We start from the raw sequence: 15,867 nt of genomic DNA on the forward strand, positions 1-15,867 counted from the left end.
AACTTAATCACTTGACTCCAAATCCAGCCTTCTAACCCCTCTCTATTTTACTACACAGAGTCTTATGTTTTATCCCATTATTTCATTTTAGACAGGAAAACAGGACAAAGAAGGGCCATTGTAAGAAAATAAGCAAGGATGTAACTCAACCCATAAGCAAGATGCCTATGGAAGTAGATTTTAAGTAAGGAGATCGGAATGAAGCAAAAGCAAGCCACAGTAAATGCAGTGAAACAAAGAGCAACTTCTGAATCTCCAAGAGATAACCTTGAGCATTTCCCGGTGCTGAATGGTCTGAAGATGCTCACGGCAGACTGGTCTCTACATGAGAGCTGGAGCACCGTCAGATTTGGTGACCGGCTGATTTGACTTTGAACACAGTCTGACTACAAAAATTCAAAATATTTATTCTAGAATCAGAGAACCTGGGGCCAGTATATGCAAAATGGAGGTGGTTCAGATTTGAACACCTTGAAGAACGAAACGGGACTTGACAAGATTTCAGATTGTCGGATAACTCTTAACGACGTTAGCTCTGCCATAGTCATGCTATACATGAACCAGCTGAATACTTCAGAGGAAGCCTGCAGAACTCACAGATCCTCCCATGTGGTGAAGAAAGAAGGTAGAGGGAGCCTGAATGGAAACAGGCTGGTTCAGCCCAGGGACCTTTTCCTTCCGTCGAGTTCCTCATCCCTGGAAGAGAGCGTTACAGACCCCATCCCGGGCATGTGTTCACGTGGCTCGGCAGCTGCATTCCAATCTGCGCGCACAGCACACAAGGGACCAAACTACTTCAGAGCCATCCCCAGGTGCATCATTACAGGGGAGGCAGAAAGTATCTCTGACCTGTATCTGGCGAAAATAGGATGAGTGACATGGGAGAGACCCCAAGGCTCAGTGTGTTCTCTGGCTCTTCACACAATGTCCTAGCTGCTTGTTAATGCGAACAGGGCTTTGTCATAGCAACACCAGGAGCCGAAGATGTCTATCTTGCATTCGCCCCTCTCCTACCCCACCCCAACACGGAGCCACTGCAGGCTTCTTGTGGAGCTAAGAACATTCTCTCCTGCTAGTTGATCTCAAATTTTTTCTTCTATTTTCACCTCATCTGTCCCATAGCTATGTTGATGAGAGAGGAATGGTCATGTGTACCTTACAATATGGAGGAGATTCTAGTGCAGGGGCTAAGAGCTTGGGCTGCATAGTAAGCAGATGACCAACGTTAGCTGCCACTCACATTTTTGTGTTGTTACTTACCAGGTTGCATTTTGCTACTGGGTTGGCACGTATTTGGTCCTGGCCACTTGAGGCTGGAGGACTACCTGTAGTTAATCGTTACCCCACGGAGAGGCATACTGGCTCCATTTTATTAGCGGGTGGTGTCTCTTTTTAAAGGAGGACCACACTTTGGTTGTGTCACTTCTGTATTTTGATTGGGACACAAATCAAGGAATTGGACTTTTTGAGTAGCATTATTATGTGAATCCTTCCTTTCCCAGTAGACTCAGAATTTAGAATTTTCTCATACTGAGATACGCATGTGATTGGAAATTTAAGTCTAGGAAGAAAGTACTTGTATATGGCAGGTGTTGGGGAGGGGGACCAGAAGCAACGAGCCTGCCACCCCTCCACTGTGCACAGTGTGACTTCTCCAGCCCCCTCCCCCCTGGTATCTCAAAGACACAAGAACCATACATTGAATTCCAGTGAATTCCCTGTTAGAGTGAGTCTAATCGCTCTCTGACTTGAATTGGTCAGGTGGGTTCGCTCTCAGTATTTTCACATGTGAATACATAGTGATGCAACATCCTGATTTTTAGGAGGTTCTTTGGCTCCGTTATAGTCACAATCAAGACGCCAAATATCAGTAGAAAAAGTACTGAAGAGGAAAGATCCAATTCCTAACCTAGAACTACACATTCTCCTCTCCAAGAAATATCTGTACAGAGGGGAGCAAGTCTTTCAAGACTAGGCCTTTGGTTTTCTTGGCAGAGCTTTCCAGAATGTGCCAGGCAGAGTGGGAGGCAGTTAACCCTCCCACTGCTCCCACCACCACTCACTCTCAGGGTCCTCTAAGCATATATTATAAAGTCCAGTTTCTTTTATCTTTCCCAGCAGCTGACTGCTAACCTTATTGCAGTGACTCTCTGTGTGGTTAGGCTCACGTCTCGTAATTAACACGAGCCAGGTATCCACAAACTGAGTGTTTACAAATAATAAATCCTAGCTCATTCCCTGAACAAAGATTTATGCCTTCTACGTACCTGTGGAAAACAGCGGGCATACACAGTGGCGAAAAAATAAATCCTGTGAGGGCAGAGATGGTAACTGAAGTTAATGAGGGAGATAGGATGCAAAAAAAAGCAAAAAAACAAAAAACCCAATACACATGGAATTATAAATTTTATTCATGAAGGAAAACTAAGAATGACTCGGACAGAAAATAAGGGTAGCCATTCTGGATTGAAAGATCAGGGAGGGCTTCTTTGAGGAGGTGATATTTAAAGCCAAAACTGGAGGAAGAAAAAAAAATCAAGTAAAATCGAGGACTGGAGCATTTCAGGCAGAGGGAACAGCGAGGATAAGAACCCTGAAGCAGGGACGTGTGCCATGTTCCACGAATGATGGTGGGAAGTGAGAGGGTGGGAGAGGAGAGCCGGATCAAAACCCTGAGGCGCTGGGAGTTGTGATATTAAGTGGTCGCTGAAGCCGAAAGCAGAGTAGTGACCAAATTCTGTTCTTAAAAAATCTCTGTGGGGGCACCTGGGTGACTCAGTTGGGTAGGGGTCTGACTTTTGATTTTGGTTCAGGTCATGATCTCAGGGTCCGGGGATCGAGCCCTGCGTCGGGCTCTGCACTCAGTGCAGACTCTGCTTGTCCCTCTCCCTCTGTTCCTCCCCCACTCATGCTCTCTCACTCTCTCTCAAATAAATAAGTAAAATCTTTAAAAAAAAAAAAAAAATCTCTCTGGTCACTGGGTATCACGTGGATTTGAAGAGGGCAAGAATGGAAGTAGGAAACCCTCAGGCAAGGTCATTGCAATAGTCCAGATGAGCGGAGTTGGAGACTGGGGCTAGGATTGTGGCAACAGAGGTGGAGGGAAATGTGCATGAAGGCAGAGCAAGAAGGTCTTGGAGGGGACGAGGAGGAGAAGGTGAAAAGTCCCCAAATGCATTTTCAAGGCTGATTACACAGCTGGTTCTCCTTTACCTTTCTGTCTAGGTTATATTTTCCCTTACTCAGAAAAGTCACAAATCTTTTTTTAACCAGCTTAGTTTTTAGTAAATGCTAGGGACTCAGGCCAGTCTTGATTCTGAAGCCATGGTCTGAAATCTTACAAGGCACTGTTTATTTTACAGCCTACCAGGACTTCCTCTGAAAGCATTTATTCTAGACCAGGCTCCAGTATCCCTGGTTCCCCAGGTCATACTATCTATGTAAGTATTTATTTCTGGAAAAGACCCTTCCGGGACAGGTAAAGTAGCAGACTGTCATAGTGGGGTGGGTAATCCTAAATAGACTAATTCGAAATTATTTCTATTTCTTTATGAGATCCAGTTTTCATTGTTGAAGATCAGCCTTCTCAATCATGTTTTCCTCTGGGTAATTACATTTATATACAAATGTGACCATCGATGTCAATGACCTATAAAATGCAGTAATACCATGAAGGACTTTAAAAATTGCTGTGGCTAACTTGGATATAGATACATGGGGAATAATTATACGTTTCATAATGCTGATACTGAGTATTCTTAAATTCTACCACAAAGATATTTAAATATTTAATTTACCAAATATGCAGTTCTTGTTTTTGGCCATCTGGGAGGATTCTTTTTGACCATCTGTTTGAGCTTCTCCATCTCTGTAATAAATGTAGGAAAATTATCCTGAAGGTTTACAGGCTTTTCTACTTGGTTTATTCTACACAGACTTTTTCCTAAGTTTTTGATGACTTTTTTTTAAAAAACGACTTGATTAATATATGGTATAAATAGGCAACTTCCTAAAGCAAAATGCTTTTGGTTTTAAAACTGAGCAAAATGTTTTGGTTTTTGTTTCTTTTTAAGGTCTTCACCTTTCAAGCAGAACATGAAATGTACTAAAAAATAGTTCCCCAAAGAGATGAGACTAATGAGAGTAATTTTGCTTTCTGTTTAACCTTGCCAGGCAAAAGTGGACAACGAAATCCTGGATTATAAGGATTTAGCAGCCATTCCCAAGGTCAAGGCAATTTATGATATTGAACGTCCAGATCTCATTACCTATGAGCCTTTCTACACTTCAGGCTATGATGACAAACAGGAGAGGCAGAGCCTGGGAGAGGTAATACATTCTAGAAGCTGTGCATTATACAACAACTTCTCTTTCATCACATGTATAAGCATGACTGATTGGAATCAAAATAAGTCAGAGGGTCCTTTTGATTCCCTTCTATTTGCAGGCTTCCATACCAGGTGCTTTGAGGTATCAGAAACCTATCACACCATCCCTGGCCTCGGGAGGTTACAGAGGGGTGGAGGGGTGGGAGAAAAGAGCAACCAGAGAAAACAACGGGGAAGCATGAATGAGCGCTGGTACCAGGTGGTGGGATAGCAGAGTGGATATACTGGGAAGGAAGTCAAAGTTGTCAGGGGAGATTCTGTGAGCTGGGCAGAGGGAGTGAGGGACCGGCTGAAGTATAGTCATGGGGATCATGAGGAAGAGAACATATACCCTCAATTAGGACCGCTGCCATGTGCAGCATCTTACGATAGTCAGAATGTGCAAGGACAGAATCAGCAGAGAGATCGAGACCACGGTGTGGCACAGTGATGTGAGCTAGGGTTCTGGAATCGAATTACCTGGGCTCGACCTGGGGACTCCACGTGCTGCTTGTATGACTTTGGCCATGTGGCAACCATTCTGACCCTATTTTCTTCATCTGTATCACAGGATGACAGAATCTACCTCACAGGATGTTAGTAAGGATTAAATAAACGATCTGTTAAAGGTTAATATCTATAGAATATCTAGATCATTTATTATCTATTAAAACAAAGCTGTATAAGCTAATCTATTAAAGCAGTTAGAGAGTCAGACTCGTGGTAAATGTTCGGCAAATGACGGCCGCTTTTGTGGTCACTCCCTGTGCTCTTGGGGCTCTTGGGGCTTATTAATGCTCCCCCAACATTAATGGTCCGGAGGCTGGAGCATAGCCTCTCAGCCCCTTGGGGTCCTCCCCATCCCTTTCCAGGGTTGGGGGTTCCCTACCTGGGTGGCGTGGGCTCTGGTCTCTTTCCTCTGGCCTGTTCACCTCACTCTAAATTTTTCCCCTTTTATTTTTAAAATTAGAGTCCTCTACAGACTGATTTGAGTCCAGTCAGAGAGACGTTACCCAAGTACTGGACTGTAATTAGCTGTTCAGTCCAAGGTTAAAACAGACTGTACGCTACCTAACACATCCACACAGGGCTTTGAGATCTTAGATGAAGAAAAGCCATGAAAACATGGTGATTCTGTTCAATTTGTTCTCAATAATACATGTACATTTGATATGTTTTATAATTATACTTATATGTATTCATAATTGTAATATATGTTGTTCTTTTTATTTACTCAATTTTTCAATTTGGGTTTTACGCCAGAGCATAGCTCTGCATTGAAATGGCCCATTGGACAGGAAGTGATATCCATTTTCGTGTAGTGCCCCCTAGTGGTCATATGCATGTAACTGCATCTGCAGCCGCTCAAAGGCGGGGTTGATTGGCCTGGGTTGTGGAGTTGCCACGGGGCCCTGCCTGGAGAGTTGCATAGGGAATAAAGGAAAAAGGACAGTTCCTGAACAGGGTGCACAGCGCCTGGGCCTGGAATAAGTGCACGAGAATTTGCTAATATTTAAGTCATACAAGCAAGGGGGAGGTGAGTTGTTTTATGGTGTTTTGGGTTTGGGGGTAGGTGTCTGTTTCCCAGGGGCTCCGTTTTGAGCAGTAAAGCATCAAGCACTCAAGAGTTTAGGCTTTGAACATTTCAGGGTTTGGAATCAGACTCATATTTACTAACCATACAACTTTGGGAAAAGTACGTATTTCAGTCTCCTTATCTGTAAACTCAAGAGAGTAATATCCACCTCAGAGGTTTTCTGTGAGGATTAAGTGAAATATTTAGATTAGAACAGTCCCTGGCACATAAATGCTCAGCATCATTACCGTCATAACCCGGAATGATGACCTGTGGGTTTCTTGGATCACGGAATCTGATGGAAGGATGCCCCCAGATCAGAAATCAGACATGTTCCCCATCTCTTCCCTAACCCATGAATCTTGCAACTTAGAAAACTTGACACACCATTTGATTATTTATTCCTTTACTTATTAACTTATTTTTCCAAAGAATCCCTAGATTGCCAATTTAGAAACGCTGGAGGAATAAACTTGACGTTCTGTGTCCCCATTTGTGCCTTCAGAAAGCATGAGTAGGGTGGATCCGGAGGCTGTCAGCAGGGTCAGGCCTGGCTCCTGCCTTCAAGGAGCCTGTGTTCACCCAGCTAAGATCCCCCCCACCCCCCACCCCCAGAGACAGTCCGCAGCTGCCCTGAGACCGGGGGGCTTGAGGAATCTGCAGTGCGAGAGAGCCCGGCGGCTTCTTGTGACCTTGGGGTGAGGGGCAAACTGGGATGCTGAGAAATCCACCGTGTCCTTCAGGATGCTTTGTTCGCATTTCATTTCTATTTGAGCACTTTTTGCATTTTAATTGTAAACATTTCATTCATTCATTTAGGAAATATTTGTTGGGCACCTCATACGTGTCAGGAGCTGCTCTAGTCCCTGGGAATACTTAGCTGTAAAGAAGCAGAGTTCTTGCCCTCATGGAGCTTGCAGTGGAAAGGGGGAGATAGACCATAAGCAGATACATAATGCACTTTTACAGGGCATAGTGCTAACGGAAAAACAAAGCAGAGTAAGGAGAAAGCCTGTGGGGCTGGGTTGCTGCTTCAAATAGGAGGGTCACAGAAGGCACTGTGTGTACCACGTGTGAGTGGAGACCTCACCGAAGAAGAGGAGTAAGCCCAGCAGGTGTCTGAGTGAAAGGAACTGCTGCCAGAGGGCACAGCAAATGCAAAGGCCCTGTGGTGAAAGAGGGTTTGATCTGTTCATTGACCCCAAGGAAGCCTTTGTGCCCTGAAGGATGGAAGCCAGAAGGTGAATGTAGTGATGTTGGCAAGCCCACCAGGGCAGGATGCCACAGACCTGGTCATCACCGGCCTGTGTCAGGCAGCAAATGATTTTATGTGACTGCCCTGATGATAATTGAGTCAACAACCATGTTATAAAATTCTGTGTTTCGGTAGACACCGTGACTCATAGTAGTAAACTGAGCATAGTTTGAGCATAGAGGGAAAAATAGTTCCAGTTTGTCTAAATTAAGCATCTAAAGTATGACAGCGTATTTCTCAAAACCCACGGTTCCTAGGCCAGGACATGTGCCAGGCTCCCAGGAGCTTGGTTGTCATATTTCTGCCTGAGCCCCACTTTCAACTTACCGAATCAGAAGACGGGGATGGGCAACGGGAGCAGGCATGTGGATGCAGCATACTATTTCCAGGGGCTTCTGATAAACTAATTAAACTGATAACAAATCAATATCCACTGTGACTTGTAATTCTCTTTTATTCTTCTAGTCTCCAAGGACTTTGTCTCCTACTCCATCAGCAGAAGTAAGTGCCATTGTTGAACATTATAATGGGTGGGATTTGGGAGTGATTTGGACTTTTCCTAGACTGGAGTTTTTAAAGAAGGACATTTAACAAAACAACAACAACAACAAAAAAAACTGCACGCAAAATTCTGATGAATGTAGGATTCCTTACATGTGAGATGACTCTAAGACACAGTAGTCAATGTTTTTTCCAATGAGACTGGGGGTAAAAACAGCCATATAGTAATCTGAGCCTGTGCTTCTACGTGCCTGGTAAGGGTTTGCAGGGAGTGAGGCCACCTGTCCTGCTGGGGGGGGGCTCTCTCCCCTCATTCATATTGAATTGATCTGAATCCCAACGTACTGGATTATCTGAAATGGCCTACAGTGGTCAGAGAGTATTCTGTAAGCAGAGCCATCTTCAGGGGAGGACACTCCTTTTAGTCTCGAATCAGTAGTCTTGTCCCCCTTCTCAGGATAAAGATATCTCACAATGGCTTTTATCCAGTCCACCAGGCCCACTGTTCCCTTGAGAATAACTCCTATGTGGATCACTTAGAGCCATCAGTGATCATTCCGTAGTGAGCCACGGGTCCCCTATCAATCCATACATACTCTTCCACTCTGCAGCATTCAAAACCAAAGACACAGCCCCCAGATTACTTATTCTCACAACCCATTTTAGTAAGGGTTCTTCCGGAAGCTGATACTGATCTAGAAAATCAAAAGTTCCTTCACACTCTCCCTCCTGGTGTCTGTAGTTCCTTGGTTTTGCCCCACCCCTACACCCGACTGCCTACTTGGTGACCAGAGGCCTTAGAAGTACTTTCCATTGTCTGCCTTATTTTTTCCCTTGGCAGAGGGGGAGTGGGGGTGTGGGGGGTGTGTGGCTTAGAGGCTAGTGACCTAAGCTCTGGCTGACCCAAATCTGAGTGTGGTCCAGCACCAACGTCTGACCTAGCACTTTCTTTCATTTAAGCTACTTCAGATAACTATAACCAAGGGATTGTATGTTTAGCATGCTTCTTACTTTTTTGTATTTCCTTATGTATCCAGTGAACGAACTCCTCAGATGTTAAGTCTATCCCCATCTAAAAAAATAATAATAAAAATAATAAATAAGGGGCGCCTGGGTGGCTCAGTCAGTTAAGCATCGGACTCCTGATTTTGGGTCAGGTCATGATCTCACAGTTGTGAGATCAAGCCCCGCATCGGGGTCTGTGTTCAGCGTAGAGTCTGCTTCAGATTCTCTCCCCCTCTCCCTCTCTCTCTCATAAACAAATAAAAATAAAATCTTAAAAGAGTTAAAATGAATAAAAAGTAAAATCAGTAAGTCTTATCTTCAAGCAACTTTCTGGATACTCTATGTAAAACTGGATTGATCTTAGATAACCATTATGATTTAACATAGTAAAAACTGTAGTATTCTGACGGTTTATGACTGAGGGCTGTGAAAAATTAATTTCTGTTAGTATTCTAATCACAACAGAAGTTATGAAGCATTAACTTCTATTATTGGCCAGTTGCAAAGTTGAAGCACGTTGTTTGGGGACTTTTTGTTTTATTGTTTTTAATTTATTGTTCTAGGCGACTGGGATCAAACCAAGGTTTCCTTGCCATTTGCTCTCAACAAATGGCACAGAGCCATGGTTACTGAGGTTTTAACTTAGGCATTTTCCGTATAGTCTTTCAAACTTGTATTTCTGTTGTAGCAGCAGAAACTTCGTAAGACAACTGATTCCTAAAATGTAGAACATTCCTTTCTATCCTTTTCATTGTTTGAACAGTTTTATATTGTGTTTGTGTGAGTATGGTTTTTTTTTTTGTACTTCATACCTAACCTGCTCTTTTCTGGATTTGGACAGAGTGGGCATACTAGTGGTGGTGTTATATTCCACTGCATGGATACACCTAATTTTCTTCATTATTCCCCAATTTGTTGAGGAAGTTTTATCCTTATAAATGGTGGTATTATAAATATCTTTGAGCAAATTTTCCCATTTGGAGATCACTCTTTATTTTTTCCTTGGGATATGTTTCTCAAAGGAGGAAGTAGGATTTCCTGGGTTTGAGCCCACCACCAGCTTGTTCTGCAGGAAAATCAACTTAAGATGTCACCAGGTCAGTGTGATGGACAGTGTAGGTTGGCAGCCAGAACAAAGGGTACGATGAGAGCCGGGAGGCTGGCTCTGAAGCAGGCTCTGCCTGCATGAGCTACACACCTACGCACGGTCTCTTACCTGCTCTGAAACATCCTGCCTTTGTGGAGAAGGGAGGTCTATACCCTGTGTTCTACCTTTGTTATTATGCAAATCGGGTGAAACGATGAACATACTTTGTAACACTGAAAAGCACCGTATCAATGTGGCCATTGGGGTATTCTCTTTTTCCCAGAGCTCTATCAACGCGGGAGTTTACCATTTTACATCTTAAAATTTGGGTAAATGCAAGAACTACGGGTTTCGAACAAAATGCATTAACCACAGAATGCTCCTTTGCATATGTATTGAAGGATATGGCCCTAAAATGTATACATGAACAGGTCAGCATGACAGTTCCCAGGCAGCCTTTGTAGAACTGGCTGTCACTTGGACCCGATGATAGCCTGAGTGTGTGTCTTATGCTCCCGCGTTCTCGCACTTCCTTTCCAGGGCTACCAGGACTCTCGGGACCGGGTGATCCATCGATCCACCAGCCAGGGCTCCATCAGCTCCCCCGTCTATAGCCGTCACAGCTACACTCCGACCACATCTCGCTCTCCCCAGCATTTTCACAGACCTGGTAAGGGTGCCTGTTCCTGAGATTCACTCTATATAATAGTCTGTATTGCAGTGTGATTTTTTTTTCCCCACCACTGATGGTGTATTAAAAATCCAGCTGCCAAATAGATCTCCCCTTTTCCCAGAAAAAAAAAAAGAAAACTCATATCCAACTATAATTTGTGTTATTTTATGATTATATTCATTATGATTTATTAAATAATTACATCTTGACAGTGAACAACGGGAAGCCAGGGAGATTTTTTTTTTCCTTTTTTTAGACTTGAAGAAAATCTCATCACTTTGAGACTTAAAATGAAGATCTCCAAAGAAAATACTTTGATGGGCCTTTTAGGCACATCAGCATCATCTAAAATCCACAGCATTAGTCATTCATTGGTGGGTTTGCCATGTTTCCCCGAACCAGGCACAGGGTGTCACTAAACATGCTTGGTTAAGCACCTTCTAGAAGGAAGTATTATACGCAACCTCGGGGTTGTGTTTGATAACTTTTCAGATCCATTCCAGCCCTTAGATTTTGAACCAGACTTGGAAAACAGAAAAACGTTAGAGAAGTATTATGATAGGCAATATCAAACAGTAGTGGACTTCAGGTGACCTTCATCTGTGCACAGCGTAGTCCCTATCACTATTAGTGGGTGTCTCATGTGTGGAATAGAAGAATGGAGATCCCAGCATGGATCCAGGGCTCCCTGAGAAGTAGATTCCCAGAGGGAGACTCTGGCCTTCTAAACAACACTGGTGGCAGCGAATGTCTAGGAAGACTTCCTTTTAAGCGTTGTGCTTCTGCACAGGCGGATGAGAACAAACTCATTCATGTGCTAACTTATTTGATAAAATAGAACCAGAGGAAATGAACAGAATATAAAAAGGCTGCAATCTGTTCCTTAAAGCCATAGATTTAATGCATATGGAAGATTGATTTTTTACTATATGAGTCTTCAATAATGTATAGTTTTCTCTAGGTCATAAATAGTATTTGTTGAGTTATGTAAAATGAGGGTTTTTCAAGAAATCGATTCTTTTTTTTTTTTTTTTTTCATGTGCAACTATGTTCATTTAATTCATGCTCTGGACCTGGGTCTGGACTTAAGCCCTTGTCTGTGTGGGAGACAAGAAATCCTGTACGCGGCCATCCCTCATATAGGCATGTGCTGAGGTCACAGAGGCCACGGCCATGACCTTGTCAGAATGACGTGGGGCTACAGGGAAATTGTTGTTCCATGGGCCCCTGAATAGTGAAGGGGTGGCCAGCCAGGGACATTATTTCCCTGAAAGATCACGTTGCTGTTGAGCACTGAAAGTTTTCGTCTGTTCCAGTCATGGTTCCAAAGCCAGCAGCCTTTAGAACATTCCCCATTCTAAGTGCTCCTCCTCCTTTTCACAATATATTATGGGCGTGCATGATGCCAATTATTAGGGTTTATAATTATTTTTTTCAAGATCTACCCTTGTCAGGTGAAGCCGGTGGGATTCTGACAGCAGGGCTGTGGTCAGTATAGAAAACCTCTGATTATCCACTCCGCGGGTTCTAGATGCCAGGTGATGGTTCACGTTCCCCATGTCTGGGTTTAGTTTTAATGGTCCATTTTCCTTCCAAGATAACGAAGCTTCCAATCCCCCCGTGCTGCCACCACACAGTTCTCAGGATCCTAAGTAGCTCCTCACCCCCCAGGGAACACAAACAGGTTTTCCTTCTACAAAGGCAAATAAAATTAAACCGCCAGTGGGAGAAGTTGGCAGCTTAAAAAAAAAAAAAGAATATGACCCTTACATATAAGTACTTCTTTTCAAGGTTCTTAAAATGATTATCTTTTTTTTTTTTTTTAACATGTGTTTCAAGGGTTCTGTTTTGTCAGGTGCTTTTTAAAAACAGCTATTTCTGAGTCTAAATGATGTGCCCAGTACTGGCTCAACAGTAGCCGGTGTCATCCTGACAGAGAATGTCCTGGTGGCCATTCCTTCTCACAAAGCCATTTATTCTCAGAGAGCGACTCTGTACCAACCCGAACCTGTTTGCAAATTCTCCCCACTTAGCCTCGCCCTCAGCAGGTGCGTTCTTAACCCTTCTGCCTTCTTCCTTTTTCAGACTCCTGATTAACGTTCTTTGTCTCCCGCCCCCCTTGGAATGATGATGTTGTCCCTGCTCCTGTGTTAATTTCTGTTCTTCTTTTCTGTTTCCACCCGGCCCCGCCCCTGACTCCTTGCCGCACAGAGCTGCTGTCTCCTGGTGTGCAAAGGTTGTCCCACATGCGCACCAGCAGCCTCAGCTCCGCCCACAGCGACTCCCGCCCCAACTCCCCCTTCCGACACCACTTCATTCCCCATATCAAAGGTAAGGAGGCAGGCTTCTTCAGGCAGCATCCCGCAGAGTGGAGATTTATTAGCGCCCTGGGAAGGCTAATAACGTGGATCTCCAAGAGTTAGCTCCCAGCTTTCGACCTCTCCGCATGCCTGCGTGTGTCGTGACCACACCCAGCGTCTTAGAACTGACGTGGCATCTCTCTGCAGGAGAAATACGTCATTTCTAAGGGCTCTAGATGAAAAAACAGGAAGTATGTTTAAGACCATTAGATTTATTACCCACCGCTTAGGAAAAAAACCATATATTATCATTTTGTTTTTCTGCGTGTCAAAAGCAAAATATAATATATAGTTGGGGTGTTTTCCTGGTTTTGATATGTGATGTGGCTCAGCAAATCATACCAGCATTTAGCAACAAATATGCGAAACTTGTCTTAATGGTGATAAGCCACTTAACCACTTAATGATATTAAAACATTTGGGTAGTACAAAAAGATCTGTGGCAGTGTAACTTAAATTTCTCTCCTCGAGCCAACCCTTAGGGTAATCAATCCTCTTTTGACTGGTCCTGATTTCTGCATGATGCAGAAGAAGAGCTTTGCCTTCTGTTTTCTGTTTCGGCCCCACATCCCTGCCCATTCCCTTTATGGCACCCCCATTGTTTTTCCGCGTTGTCTATCACGCTTCTGTAGCAGTCCTCAACCGGGGCTCCTGTTCCCCTCCATGTGTTGGGGGATCCAAGAGCCCTGAAGGGGTGTCAAAGGGGCCATAATTTAAAATACGTATGAGCTCCCAGAAGCATGCTAACTTGTTCCGTAGTCTTGACTTGAACCAAATTAACCAATGACAGTAGATGAAGGAGGGGAGTGGCAGGCAAGCACAGATGCTGTTATTGGACTTGAGACAGACCTAACAGATTCTAACCCTGTGATCCAAGTGCTCACATCCTGAGCACTGCTATTGAGTAGCCAAAATGTTGTTCTAGTTGACTGAGCTTTCATTTGCAGTCTACCCAAGTAATTTTCTTACTGCTCACTTGGATTTCCAGCAACTGAGTCCAAAAATATAGATGTACTGCACTTAATCAGCATGCCGTTATTTTTATGTGTGCTACTTTAGCATTTTCTATGCTGTAAAAATAATGTTGCTGACATGCTTATTGAAGACACACATTATTTGTCACTGGCAAAGAGATCAGTCTTTTTCAGTTGGAGCAGCACTTTCTAAAATTCTTGACAGATTATTTACAATTATTATTGCTATTTAGTATGGGGGGGGCTTTAGAGAATGTTTATAAAACTGTGAGAAATTATTTAAGAACTTCAGAGATGTATTTTAAAGAGACTTTAATATAGAAGCCCATGGCCCAACTAAGATTTGTTTGCTTCTAATATGCAAGAGAAAATGGGTTTTTAATTCAAAATGTAAGCTGCCTTGTTTGGATATTACATGTTTCATCTTTCCGAAGAGATGCTTTTTGTAGGGAGAAAAATGTCACATGCCCTGTAAAGTTATACACAGTTTGTACAAATAACACATCACGAAATATCAAGACTCACAAAACCTTCTGTCTGTGAGGAGCTTTATGGAGAGTTGGAATGCCCAAATGGACACTGGAGTCCTAGGTTTAAAATATTATCTTTGTCCTGTGCTAGCTGTAGAACCTTGGATTATTGACTTAATCTTTTGAGTGTCACTTGCCTCCCTCATCTGTAGAACCTCTCCTAGGTCATTGGGGGTACATGAGGTCAAGTGCCCTGATGTGTAGTAAGCACTCAGCTCACCTTGTCTGTGACATTTTCCCCCTGGGCACGGTGTCCTTAAAGCACTTTTCATTACATCATCTCATTCCATTCTCTGGTTAAGGGGCCCTGGCCAAGGGCTCACACCTAGGGAGCGCTGCACCAGGACCAGACCCCAGGCCTCCCATCCCCTTGTGTGTTTCAGTGTAAATATACATGAAGGATAACTTTGAAAGCAAACTTCTTTTCCATCTCTGTTTAGCTAGAAAATTGCATTCTTGTTAAGGCTAAGACAGACAGCTGCTTTCAGTCATTTAAATTTTTCCTTTTCAATAGGAATACCAAATAGTAATAAAAATTACGTACATTTGTGTGCCCAAATGGTGCCTTATTAAAAATGTAGATATACAGTTGACCCTTGAACAAGTGGGGATTAGGGGCACCAATCCTCTGTGCGGTGGAAAAATCTTTGTATGAATTTTGACTCTCTAAAACTTAACTACTAATAGCCTACTGTTAACCCTTACTGATAACATAAACAGCCAATTAACACATATTTTGTATGTTATATGTATTATAGATTGTATTTTACAATAAAGTAAGCTAGAGAAAAGAAAAATGTTATTAAGAAAATCAAGAGGAAAGTATATTTACAGTACTATACCGTTTACCAAAAAATACCCACGTGTAAGTGGACCCATGCCATTCAAACCCATGTCATTCATGGGTCAGAAGTACATCGTTTTCTGTCTTCAGACTGAATTTGAACTTGTTGACATAAATATTGTGGTTTTAAATTGTAGAGAGCATTAGGCCAAGAGGGATTAGCTTGACCCTGAGCCCACACGTAAAAAACATCTAATGATCTCTCTCCCATATGCCTATAGTTCGTTCCTATAAAATAGTTTACATACATCAGATACAAAATGTAATGTACATAACGGTATATGCTTAGTTTTAAAATCAGATGCGCTTTTTGTTAAACTACGAAATAAATCATGGAGAATTAAAGATACCGCTTTAAAAGCCTAAAATAGTTGAATAAGTAAAAGCTGATTCTTCAAGGAATTACTTCTTAGTTATTCTGAAAAACATGTATCTGTTTCCATGGAAGTCCTCTCCAGCACTTGGAAATTTCAACACGAAGGGCATTTATGGCCATTGGAGAAACACCATCTAAGGCATCTTCAAAATGGAGCTAAGTCCACCATGGCTCTTCATTTAAACATTCACTTTTTATCTTGGAGCTTGTCTTACAATCTTGGGGCCGTTATTTTTAAAACAAATGAAAGCCAGGCAGCCTGAGGATGCCAGGGCAGGTTGTATGTCCTTTTCAGGAATGTGTAGCTAGAAGCAGGGGG

General features: G+C 42.9%; 1 protein-coding gene across 8 annotated transcripts in view; it reads left to right on the plus strand.

Moving 5' to 3' along the window:
* ABLIM1 (actin binding LIM protein 1) overlaps positions 1-15,867 on the plus strand; it is a 291,491-nt gene that overhangs the window by 245,896 nt on the left and 29,728 nt on the right. For 5 of the 8 annotated variants that reach the window (XM_078077085.1, XM_078077083.1, XM_078077081.1 and 2 more), the window contains exons 9-13: positions 3,363-3,440; positions 4,174-4,329; positions 7,664-7,699; positions 10,332-10,461; positions 12,676-12,795. In XM_078077085.1, coding sequence (XP_077933211.1) covers positions 3,363-3,440; positions 4,174-4,329; positions 7,664-7,699; positions 10,332-10,461; positions 12,676-12,795 — 520 coding nt within the window. The remainder of the gene's footprint in view (positions 1-3,362; positions 3,441-4,173; positions 4,330-7,663; positions 7,700-10,331; positions 10,462-12,675; positions 12,796-15,867) is intronic. The other 3 variants (XM_036075711.2, XM_036075712.2, XM_036075721.2) reach the window with 1 other exon arrangement.

The sequence above is a fragment of the Halichoerus grypus genome, chromosome 7 (genome assembly GCF_964656455.1).
Source record: "Halichoerus grypus chromosome 7, mHalGry1.hap1.1, whole genome shotgun sequence".
NCBI classification, from domain to species: domain Eukaryota; kingdom Metazoa; phylum Chordata; class Mammalia; order Carnivora; family Phocidae; genus Halichoerus; species Halichoerus grypus.